The following is a 12,697-nucleotide window of genomic DNA, read 5'->3' as shown; positions in this document are numbered from 1 at the left end:
GATTTCTGAAGACAGACATTCTGGCTCCAGAGCATATGTTTTCAACAACTTCACTATACTGTAACACAGCAGAATTTTGAATGCTCAGAAACAATATCTATGTGGTTATGTATCAGATTTTTTAGAATCTTAGCTGGAAAAGCATACGAATTGCAATGTTCATTCAATCCCATCCCCATGATAGTGGGGAACCCTGCATAGACAGAAAAGGAGATGGAATCAGTCAGAGCCACATTTTTCTGATGCTATACTGCCTTAGTTTTGCCCTGGAATATATATAGATAGTTATTTTCCATAATTTATTCTGAATCCATTCAATCTGAAAACAATGTTTCTTCCCTGGACTGGGTACTATTGACATTTAATTTAAAATAGTTGCTGTAAAGTGTTCTGTACATTCATGAATATGACTTAAATCTGTGTCTAGTTATTACCTTGCCTCCAGTTCCTGAAGGATCTGAAATTTTTTCTGGTTTTATATCTTTCATGACACAAATAGCAGCCATAACTAGTTTAACACCAGATGGAGGATTCTTCATTGATTTCACAATTGTGATGTCAGCTGGCTAAATCAAAAGAAAACAGGATATCTTCAGAATAGTTTATTTCTAAATAATGAGTTTGTAATGTTAGAGAATTAGTGTAAAAGTAATATTGGAGAAAAGTATCAATTTTCATTTGAAATTGTAATTGATTTTTGCTTTGCATGGCTATAAAAGAATTAGCGATAGAGAATTTAGCACAGATTACCAGCAATAGTTCTCAGACATCTAAAAGATCGTAGTGAGAATATTATGACAGCTATAAGCCCTCCAGAAAATATATTTTTGCACATAAACACAAAATTTGCATATAATCATATACCAAGTCCATACATGGAACCCAGGTTAAGAACCCTAAATAAGCCCTGGCTGGTTTGGCTCAGCGGTTGGAGCGTCGGCCTGCAGACCAGAGAGTCCCGGGTTCGGTTCCTGCTAGGAGCACATACCAAAAAATAAGACAAAACTTAGTCTATATTTTGTTATATGTAATATTAGTTTTATACCCCTCACAAAAATGAAAGAAGACATAGGTCTCAATTCTAAACATATATATATATATACAGACAGACACAATAGATTCACTTACTTATCATCCACTCTAATATCCTTCTGACCTCCCTTAAATTGCTAGAAAGCTAAAAACTATATATTTTCCTTTCCCATGCAGCTAGAGTTGTGGGAGGTCATTAAGTTCTACCATCAGATCATGTGAATAATACCAGAACTCAGATTGAATAAGTGGAGAGATGGGCAGAGTGTGAGGCATCAGTTTTGCCAATAAGGATCGTAGTAGAGATGGTAGAGCTCTGTAGGAAACTTCTGACTCAGAGGGATCATTCCTCTGGTAGGCTATTGCTGCAATTTGAATTTGTGAGTCATTCCTGCCAGCTCAGCCTACAATCTGTTTCTTCAGCTCTTCCAGTAATTCTGTAATCCATTTGTAAAATTCCCTAAAGAGTCCTGTCTGCTTATACTAAATAGATTTAATTCTCTTCTCTGTAACTGAACCCTAGCTCATATCAAATATAGTATTTGATGCCAAGAATGGTTCAAGCAACAGACTTGCAATGAAAGGAGAACCTAATATTGATTAGATTCAATAATGAGTGGGGTTTGAAGGCATCAAGAACCCTGTGAGTTTCAGAGAAAGGAGTGCTGGAAGTCCATGGTACACATTGATAAAAGTTACTTAGATTAATGTTCATAATCATTTAGAATGGAGTGCTTATATAAAACAAGGCTTTGTTAGAATAATTGCCTGCTGTGATAAATGTCTAAGGAGAGACTGAAGAAAGACCACTGGGTAGAGTGTGGCTTTTAAATGTGCCAAAGATGTGTGAAAAAAATGGCAGCAGAGTGAATGAAATCTACACAGACCATCTCCCAGGACCAAACTGGAATTACAAATAAAATAAAGAAAATCCCTGGGGAAAACCAATGGAAAAGCAGCTGGAGAGAACACTTATAACCAAGGATGAAAAAAGGACAACAAATCAAGCCTGGTAGGAACTGCAGAAGCATGAGAGGGTGAGCTGGGAGCCCACAGACAGCAACTGAGGGCTGTTTTAGCTATGAGCAGTTTCTTCTGAGAAGTCAGGGGGTCAAACTCCAAGTTGGCTCCATAGCACAAAGTGGCAGGTCAGGGAAAGGTGCCCACATAAGACCTGGCTGAGATGACCAGAACTGAAGCTTTGTCAGGCAAGGAGAGGAACAGGGAAAAAATGGTAGTTACATGAAGGGCTAGAACACTAAAGCAGCTACAGCCATTCACCTTGGGCTCCGGCAGAGGGAGGGCAGACTAAACTGGAACTGTGTGAAAAAAGTTGGGGGTTTGTGGCTCAGGAGAGAGCTGGGAAGGAGGACACCAAGAGTTTTACACTGAATCATTTGCTCACAGGACAGTACCATTCATCCAAAAAGCTCCATCCCAGAGCCCTGGAGAGAAACAACAGCCCCCTCCCTCAGGAATTTAACACCACCAGGTCAGGCCAAAGAAATTCAGATTGAAGCTCATTATCAGCTAGAGACTATCAGAAAGCAATGGCCTCACCCACTGGAAATTCTCTTACCTTGTACACCTGAGGGATTTTTCATTCAGCTGAGGGCTACAACCCCAGGCTCATCAAGTAACTGAGACTAATAGCCGGCAAGCAAAAACTAGAGGAAAACTGAACTTTTGCTTGGCCTGAAAACCCACCCAGGAAAGTAAGACTTGACAGTGTTTAATGTGGGTCCTCCCACACTCATTTAAACCCAGAGGGAGCCATAATCAGTGGAATGCCAACACCCACAGGGAAAATTTGGCAGGCTCCAAAATCCACTGAGACAGCCGAAATGGTGAAACAAAGAAACAAATCCCAAATGAAAAAAAAAGAGAATTCTACAGAAGAAGAGATAAATGAAATGGAATTAAACAAGATATCAGAGGTAGAGTTCAGAGTAATGAGTATGAAGAAGCTCAACAGCATGAGTGAAGAGCTCAACATAAGCAAAGATATAGAAACATTGAAACTCAACCAAGCGGAAATGAAAAACCACCAAGCAGAAATAAATAATGACAGAGCAGAAATAAAAAACATATTGGAAGGAATAAACAGCAGAGTAGAGGAGGCCGAGGATCAGATCAGTGAATAAGAAGACAGGGTAGGAAAAATCACCCAATCAGAAAATGTAACAACATCCACATCATAGGAGTGACACAAGAAGAAGAAAATGAGCAAGGGTTAGAGTATATATTTGAAGAAATAGTGACAGAGAACTTCCTTAGTTTGGTGAAGGAAAAAGGCATTCAAGTTCAAGAAGCACAGAGAGCCCCATGTAAGAAGAACCCAAAGAGGCCCACACCAAGACACATAATAATTAAAATGCCAAAAATTAAAGACAAAGAATCCTAAAGGCAGCAAGAGATAAGCAACAGGTTACCTACTAAGGAACCCCCATAAAACTATCAGCTGACTTCTCAACAGAAACACTACAGATGAAAAGGGAATGGCATGAAATAATCAAGGTCATGAAAAACAAGAATGTGAATCCAAGACTACCCTACCCAGCAAGGCTATCATTCAAAATAGAAGGTGAAACAAAGAGCTTCCCAGACCATAAAAAAAAAAAAGCTAAGGAAATATATTAGCAACAAACCAGCACTGCCAGAAATGTAAAAAGGACTGTGGTAATAAGCAGAAGAAATAGGAAGAGAAACATAACCATAATTAAAAAAAAAAAAAAAAAAAAGGAGCCTGGGCAGTGTGTCTTAGTGATTAAGCATCAACCCATGCACCGAGAGGTTGCTGGTTTGATTCCCAGTCAGGGCACATGCCCAGGTTGTGGGCCAAATCCTCAGTGGGGGGCATGCAGGAGGCAGCCAAATGATGTTTTCGCTCATCAATGTTTCTATCTCTATCTCTCTCTCTCTCTTCCTCTCTCTCTAAAGTCAATAAAAAAAAACATAAATGGTAATAAGTAGATATCAATAATAACATTAAATGTAAATAGATTAAACACTCCAATCAAAAGGTTCAGAATAGCTGAATGAATAAGAAAGCATGATACACACACACACACACACATACATACATATATATATTATTTACAGGAGACCCACCTCACAACAAAAGACTCACATAGGTTGAAAGGGAAGGAATGAAAAATAAATTTCCAAGCAAATGGAAAGGGAAAAACTGGGATAGCAATACTCAAAATGAAAGCCATAACAAAAGACAAAGAAGTCCACTACATAATATTTGAAAAGATCTATCCAACAGGAGGATATAACCTTAGTAAACATATATACACCAGAGACTTCCGATCAAGATGGTGGAGTAGGTAAACGCGGTATCGCGTCCTCCCACAACCATATCAAAGTTACAACTAAACTACAGAACAACCATCATTCAAAACCACCTGAAATTAAGCTGAATGGAAGTCCTACAACTACGGAATTAAAGCAGCAGCCACATCCAGTCTGGTAGGAGGGGCGGAGGCAGACGGCTGGTCCCACACCCAAGTGTGGCGGATAAAAATCAGGAGGACACCTCGGCTGGGAAAGTCCTTCCTGAGGACTGAGGGGTCCCTGTCCCACACCAGGTGCTCCGCTCAGGATTCCAGTGCCAGGAAGAGAAGTCCCCATAACTTCTGGCTAGAAAAACCAGCGGGAACTGAGGCTCAGGGAATCTGACACGGCTGGAGCCCCAGGCAGCTTTTTAAAGGGCCCACGCACAGACTTGTCGGACTCTCTCCCTCTAAGCTTGGAGGGGAGGCAGCTCGAGGGGCACCAGAGACATACAGGGAAGAACTGAGCTGTTTGGCACTGGAGCGAGGGCTGGAGAGGGGGCTTTCTCCGGGACAAACGTGCTGTAAGAGGCTTTTGTTCCTTTGGTGAGCCCTTCCCTCGGGCACAGACAGTCGCCATATCTGGGACTCCAGCAACCTGGCTCACACTGGTAGCCCCGCCCTGGTGACTCCCTGAGGCCCCACCCCGCCCCACCCAACTTTCAAGTCCACCCAAGCTCTTGCCACTTGCTTAACCATAGGATTGGCCTGTCTTGGATCCTGCTTCAGGTTTTTCCTAAATTCTTTCAAACGAGCAGCATCTGGTCTCAGCCAGCCCCATACCTCTCATTAAGTAATACACTGAAACAAACACAGGGAGGCAGCCAAAATGAGGAGACAAAGAAACAGGTCCCAAATGAAAGAACAGAACAAAACCCCAAGAAAAGAACTAAGCGAAATGGAGATAAGCAACCTAACAGATGCTGAGTTCAAAACACTGCTTATAAGGATGCTCAATGAACTTAGTGAGAACCTCAGTGAACTTAGGGAGGGCCTCAAGAGCATAAAAAGGGACCAGTCAGAAATCATGGATACACAGTTAGAATTGAAGGAGGCATTAACTGAAATAAAGAATAATTTACACCGCTTCAATAATAGAGTACGTAAATCCAAGGAGCAAACCATCGATTTGGAATCTAAGGAAGCACATAATGCCCAATCAGAACAGCAAAAAGAAAAAAGAATCCAGGGAACCGAAAAATGGCGGCGGAGTGAACGGAGCTACACAGACCATCTCCCAGAACTAAATTGGAATTACAACTATAACACAGACAAATCGACGGGAAAAACCAACAGAAAAGCAGCTTGCGAGGACCATACAACGAGGGACACTGACTCCATCCCGGTAGGCTTGCGAAGGCGCGAGAAGGGGGCTGGGAGCCCACGGTCGGCAGCTCGGCAGCGGCCTCAGCTGTAAGCGGCGCCCTCGGGTCACACTCCCAGGCGGCTCCACAGCGCAGCCGGGACAGAGGCTGAAACAGCCACAGCCACTCACCTTGGGCTCTGGCAGAGGGAGGGCGGACTGGACTGGAACTGTGTCGGGACACTTGGGGTTTGGAGGGCGCTCAGAGCTTTGGCTGAGTGCAGCCACTCAGGACGGTGGCCACATTGCTCCTTCCCAGGGCTCTGAGGAGAGGCAGCAGCCCCTCCCTCGGAGATCCAACCCCACCCTGTGGGCCATTGAAGTGCTAATTGAGGCTCACTAACAACCAGCATCTGCCCCACCCTCCTGAAAGCCCCTTGGCTGAGCACCAGAGGGAGTTTTTCAATCAATTGACAACCCAAAACTGATCAATTAACCTAGACTGCTAGCCTCCAGGCAAAAAGCTAGAGGATAACAGTACGTTTCCTGGGCTGGCAACTTTAACCAGGAAAGTAAGACTTGACAGTGGTGTTCAACGTGAGTCCTCCCTCGATCATCTAAACACAGGAGAGGGAGCCACAAACAGCAGAACACCAACACCCACAGGGAGAACTTGACAGGCTCCAAAGCCCACAGTGATAGCCAAAATGGTGAAACACAGAAACAGAAGCCAAATGAAAGAGCAAGACACCTCCACCGAAGATGAGATCAATGTGGAGCAATTAGGCATGTTAACAGAGCTAGAATTCAGAGCCATGATCTTGAGGAAGCTGAACAGCATGAGTAAGGACATAGAGACACTGAAAATAAGCCAAATGGAAATTTAAAACCAACAAGAAGAGATAAAAAATGACATATCCGAAATGAAAAACACATTGGAAGGTTTAAAAAGCAGAGTAGGGGAAGCTGAGGACCGGATCAGTGAATTAGAAGACAGGGTAGAAAAAATCAACCAATCAGAAAAACAAAAGGAAAAAACGATTAAAAAACAGGAAGACAGCTTAAGAGAACTATGGGACAACTGGAAACGTAATAATATTCGCATCATAGGAGTCCCCGAAGAAGAAGAAAAGGAGCAAGGGATAGAGAATATATTCAAAAAAATAGTGAGAGAAAACTTCCCTAATTTGGTGAAGGAAGAAGGCATTCAAGTTCAAGAAGCACAGAGAGTCCCAAGTAAGAAGAACCCAAACAGGCCCACACCAAGACACATAGTAATTAAAATGCCACAAATTAAAGACAAAGAGAGAATCCTAAAAGCAGCAAGAGATAAGCAACAGGTTACCTACAAAGGGAACCCCATAAGGCTCTCAGCTGACTTCTCACATGAAACACTACAGGCCAGAAGAGAATGGCATGAAGTAATCAAAGTCATGAAAAACAAGAATCTGAATCCAAGACTACTCTACCCAGCAAGGCTATCATTCAAAATAGAAGATCAAGCCCTGGCCGGTTTGGCTCAGCGGTTAGAGCGTCGGCCTGCGGTCCCGAGAGACCCGGGTTCGGTTCCCGCTAAGGGCATGTACCTCGGTTGCAGTTTGTCTCTGGCCCTGGTTGGTCGTGCGGGTGGCAGCCACTCGATGTGTCCCTTCACGTCGATGTTTCTCTCTCTCTCTCTTCCTCTCTCTCCCTCCCACTCTATCTGAACAAAAAATGTCCTCGGGTGAGGATAAAAAAATAAATAAATAAAAATAAAATAGAAGATCAAATAAAGAGCTTCCCAGACAAAAAAAAGCTAAGGGAATACATTAGCACCAAACCAGCACTGCAAGAAATGTTAAAAGGACTGCTGTAATTAGCAGTAGAAATGGGAAGAAAAATGGAACCACACTAAACAAAAATGGCAATAAATAAGTACATATCAATAATCACCTTAAACGTAAATGGATTGAATGCTCCCATAAAGAGACACAGAATAGCTGATTGGATAAGAAAGCATGACTCATCTATATGTTGTTTACAAGAGACCCACCTCTCAACAAAAGACTCACATAGGTTGAAAGTGAAGGGATGGAAAAAAATTTTCCAAGCAAATGGAAAGCAAAAAAAAGCTGGGGTAGCAATTCTCATATCTGATAAAATAGATTTCAAAATGAAGACCATAACTAGAGACAAAGACGGCCACTACATAATATTGAAAGGATCTATCCAACAGGAAGATATAACCTTGATAAACATATATGCACCCAATATAGGAGCACCAAAATATATTAAAAATCTTCTGGAGGACTTCCAAGGAGAAATCGACAACAATACAATCATAGCAGGGGACTTCAACACCCCGTTGACAGCACTGGATAGATCCTCTAGGCAAAAAATTAGCAAGGAAACAGAGACTCTAAACGAAGCACTAGACCAAATGGATTTAATAGATATCTACAGAGAATTACACCCCAAAACTACAGAATACACATTCTTCTCAAGTGCACATGGGACATTCTCAAAGATAGACCACATGATAGGACACAAACTAAATCTCTACAAGTTCAAGAAGATTGAAATCATATCAAGCATCTTCTCAGATCACAAGGGCATGAAACTAGACATCAATTGCAACAAGAACATGCAAAGACATTTCAACACATGGAGGCTAAATAGCATGTTATTAAACAATGAATGGGTCACCGAGGAGATCAAGGAAGAAATGAAAAACTTCCTGGAAACCAATGAAAATGAACACACTACAACACAAAATCTATGGGATGCAGTGAAAGCAGTTCTGAGAGGGAAGTTCATAGCACTACAGACCTACCTCAAAAAACAAGAAAAATTTCTAATTGACTAACTTCACAACTTAAAGAATTAGAAAGCAAACAAAAAGAAAACCCCAGAGCAAGTAGAAGGAAGGAAATAGTAAAGACCAGAGCAGAAATAAATGACATAGAGACCAAAAAAACAATTCAAAGGATCAATGAAACAAAGAGCTGGTTTTTCGAAAAGATAAACAAGATTGATGGACCCTTAGCTAGACTCACTAAGAAACAAAGAGAGAGAACCCAAATACACAAAATCAGAAATGAAAGAGGAGAAGTAACAACCAACACCACGGAAATACAAAAGATCATTAACAACTACTATGAACAACTAACTATATGGCAACAAATTCGACAATCTAAGCGAAATGGACAAATTTCTAGAAACGCACAGTCTCCCAAAACTATCCCCGGAAGAGATAGAAAACTTGAACAGACCAATAACAACTAAGGAAATTGAAGAGGTAATCAAGACTCTCCCAGCAAACAAAAGCCCAGGCCCAGATGGTTTCACGGGGGAGTTTTACCGAACATTCAAAAAAGAACTAACACCCATTCTCCTCAAACTATTTCAAAAAATTCAAGAAGAAGGAAGACTTCCAAACACGTTCAATGAGGCCAGCATAATTCTAATTCCAAAACCAGAAAAAGACACTACGAAGAAAGAAAACTACAGGCCAATATCCCTGATGAACATAGACGCCAAAATCCTGAACAAAATATTAGCAAATCGGATCCAGAAATACATCAAAAAAATTATTCACCATGACCAAGTGGGATTCATCCCAGGGATGCAAGGCTGGTACAATATTCGCAAATCAATAAACGTGATACACCACATAAACAAAATGAAGAATAAAAACCACATGATCATATCAATAGATGCTGAAAAAGCATTCGACAAAATCCAGCATCCATTTCTGATAAAAACGCTCAGCAATGTAGGAATAGAGGGATCATATCTCGACATAATAAAGGCCATATATGAAAGATCTACAGCCAACATCATACTCAATGGACAGAAACTAAAAACATTTCCATTAAGAACAGGAACAAGACAGGGATGTCCACTTTCACCACTCTTATTTAACATTGTACTGGAAGTCTTAGCCACAGCAATCAGACAGGAAGAAAAAATAAAAGGAATCCAAATTGGAAAGGAGGAAGTGAAACTGTCCTTATTTGCAGATGACATGATATTGTACATAGAAAACCCTAAGGACTCCATCAAAAATCTATTAGACTTAATAAATGAATTTGCAAAGTAGCAGGATACAAAATTAACATCAAGAAATCGACGGCATTCTTGTACATCAATGATGAACTCACAGAAAGAGAAACGGAAAAAACAATCCCATTTACCATCGCTCCAAAAAAATTACGATACCTAGGAATAAACTTAACCAAAGAAGTAAAGGACCTATTTGCAGAAAACTACAGGTCATTGAAAAAAGAAATAGAGGAAGATATAAAAAAGTTGAAGCACATACCCTGTTCATGGATTGGAAGAATTAACATAATTAAAATATCTATACTACCCAAAGCAATCTATAGATTCAATGCAATCCCCATCAAAATACCAACAACATATTTCATAGAACTAGAACAAATACTTCAAAAGTTCATAGGGAACCAAAAAAGACCCTGAATAGCCACAGCAATCTTGAAAAAGAAGAACAAAGTAGGTGGGATCACAGTACCAGATATCAGGTTATACTACAAAGCGACTGTAACCAAAACAGCCTGGTAGTGGCACAAGAACAGGCTTATAGACCAGTGGAACAGAACTGAAAACCCAGAAATGGACCCAAGGCAATACGCTCAATTAATATTTGACAAAGGTGGCAAGAGCACACAGTGGAGTAAAGACAGCCTCTTTAATAAATGGTGTTGGGAAAATTGGACAGCTACATGCAAAAAAATGAAACTAGACCATCAACTTACACCATACACAAAAATAAACTCAAAATGGATAAAAGACTTAAATGTGACCCGTGAATCCATAAAAATTCTAGAAGAAAATGTAGGCAACAAAATTTCGGACATCATACGGAGCAGAATTTTCATTGATACATCACCTAAGGCAACAGAAATAAAGGAGAAAATGAACACATGGGACTACATCAAACTAAAAAGCTTCTGCACAGCAAAAGAAACAATCATCAAAATGGAAAGGCAACCCACTGTATGGGAGAACATCATTGCCAATGATGTATCAGATAAGGGGTTAATTTCCAATATATATAGAGTGCTCATACAACTCCACAAAAGGAAGACAAAGAACCCAATTAAAAAATGGGCAGAGGAGCTGAATAGACACCTCTCCAAACAGGACATACAAATGGCCAAGAGACATATGAAGAAATGCTCAACATCACTAATCATCAGAGAGATGCAAATTAAAACAACAATGAGGTATCACCTCACACCTGTCAGAATGGCCGCCATCAACAAATCATCAAACAACAAGTGTTGGCGAGGGTGTGGAGTAAAGGGGACTCTAATACACTGCTGGTGGGAATGCAGACTGGTGCAGCCGCTATGGAAAACAATATGGTGCTACCTCAAAAAATTAAAAATTGAACTTCCATTTGACCCAGTGATCCCACTGCTGGGAATATACCCTAAGAAGCCTGAAACACCAATCAGGAAGAATATATGCACCCCCATGTTCATAGCAGCACTATTTACAATAGCTAAGATCTGGAAACAGCCCAAGTGTCCACCAGTAGACAAATGGATAAAAAAGCTGTGGTACATATACACAATGGAGTACTATGCAGCGGTAAGAAAGAAAGATCTCTTATCCTTTGAGACGACATGGAGGGACCTAGAAAGTATTATCCTAAGTGAAAGAATCCAAGCAGAAAAAGACAAATACCACATGATCTCACTTATATACGGAATATAATGAACATAACAGTCTGAGGAATACAGTAGACCCAGACACATGGAAGTAGGGCACAGACTGACATCCCTCAGAAGAGGGGATGGGGGTGGGGGGGTGGGAAGAGATAAACTACAGAACTTATATGCATGTATGCATGACCAATGGACATGGACAACTAAGCCGGGGACAGGGTGGAGGGGGGGTGGGGTGGGGGGTGCCAATGGGGTAAAAAGGTAAAATATCTGTAACAAAAAATAAATAAAAATTCATAAAAAAAAAAAAAAAAAAAGAAGTACAAATTCACCCTGGCCAGTTTGGCTCAGCGGTTAGTGTCGGCCTGCGGTCCGGAGAGACCCAGGTTCGGTTCCCGCTAAGGGCACGTACTTCGGTTGCAGTTTGTCCCCGGCCCTGGTTGGTCGTGTGGGTGGCAGCCACTCGATGTGTCCCTTCACGTCGATGTTTCTCTCTCTCTCTCCCTCCCACTCTATCTCTACAAAAAAAAAAAAAAAAAAAAAAGGAAAAATATCCTCGGGTGAGGATAAAAAAAAAAAAAAAGAAGTACAAATTCATTGCTGGACTGACAAACCTCAAAGGGAAAGGGGTTGGGGCGGTGGGAAGAAATAAACCAAAGAACTTATATGCATAACCAATGGACACAGACAATAGTGTGGGAAAAGGCGGGAGGGAGGTGGGAGGGGGGTGGGAGGGGGGGGGGGGGGGTCAATGGGGGAAAAATGTGGAACATCTGTAATACATTTTACATCCAACAATAAAGATTAAAAAACAAAACAAAACATATACACCCAATATAGGAGCACCAAAGTACATTTAAAAACCTCTGGAGTACTTCAAAAGAGAAGCTGACAGCAATACAATCATAGCAGGGGACTTCAACACCCTGCCGACATCACTGGACAGATTCTCTAGACAAAAAATCAACAAGGAAACAGACACTCTAAATGATGCACTAGATCAAATGGATTTAATAGATATATACAGAGAATTACACCCCAAAACTGCAGAATTCACATTGTTCTCAAGGGCACATGGGATATGGTCAAAGATAGACCACATATTAGGACACAAACTAAGTCTCTACAAGTTCAAGAAGACTGAAATCATATTAAGCATCTTCTCAGATCACAATGGCATGAAACCAGAAATCAATTACAACAAAAACATTCAAACACATGGAGGTTAAATAGCATGTTATTAGACAATGAATGAGTTACCAAAGAGATCTAGGAAGAAATTAAAAACTTCCTGGAAACCAATGAAAATGAACACACAACAACATAAAATCTATGGGATGCAGTGAAAG

At 41.0% G+C, this 12,697-nt stretch overlaps 1 protein-coding gene across 1 annotated transcript in view; it reads right to left on the bottom strand.

Moving 5' to 3' along the window:
• DNAH12 (dynein axonemal heavy chain 12) overlaps positions 1–12,697 on the bottom strand; it is a 276,436-nt gene that overhangs the window by 71,625 nt on the left and 192,114 nt on the right. The window contains exon 52 of the mRNA XM_036266455.1: positions 435–566. Coding sequence (XP_036122348.1) covers positions 435–566 — 132 coding nt within the window. The remainder of the gene's footprint in view (positions 1–434; positions 567–12,697) is intronic.

Source organism: Molossus molossus, unplaced genomic scaffold (assembly GCF_014108415.1).
Source record: "Molossus molossus isolate mMolMol1 unplaced genomic scaffold, mMolMol1.p scaffold_m16_p_18, whole genome shotgun sequence".
NCBI lineage: Eukaryota > Metazoa > Chordata > Mammalia > Chiroptera > Molossidae > Molossus > Molossus molossus.
This window is presented reverse-complemented; position numbering and strand designations above follow the sequence as displayed.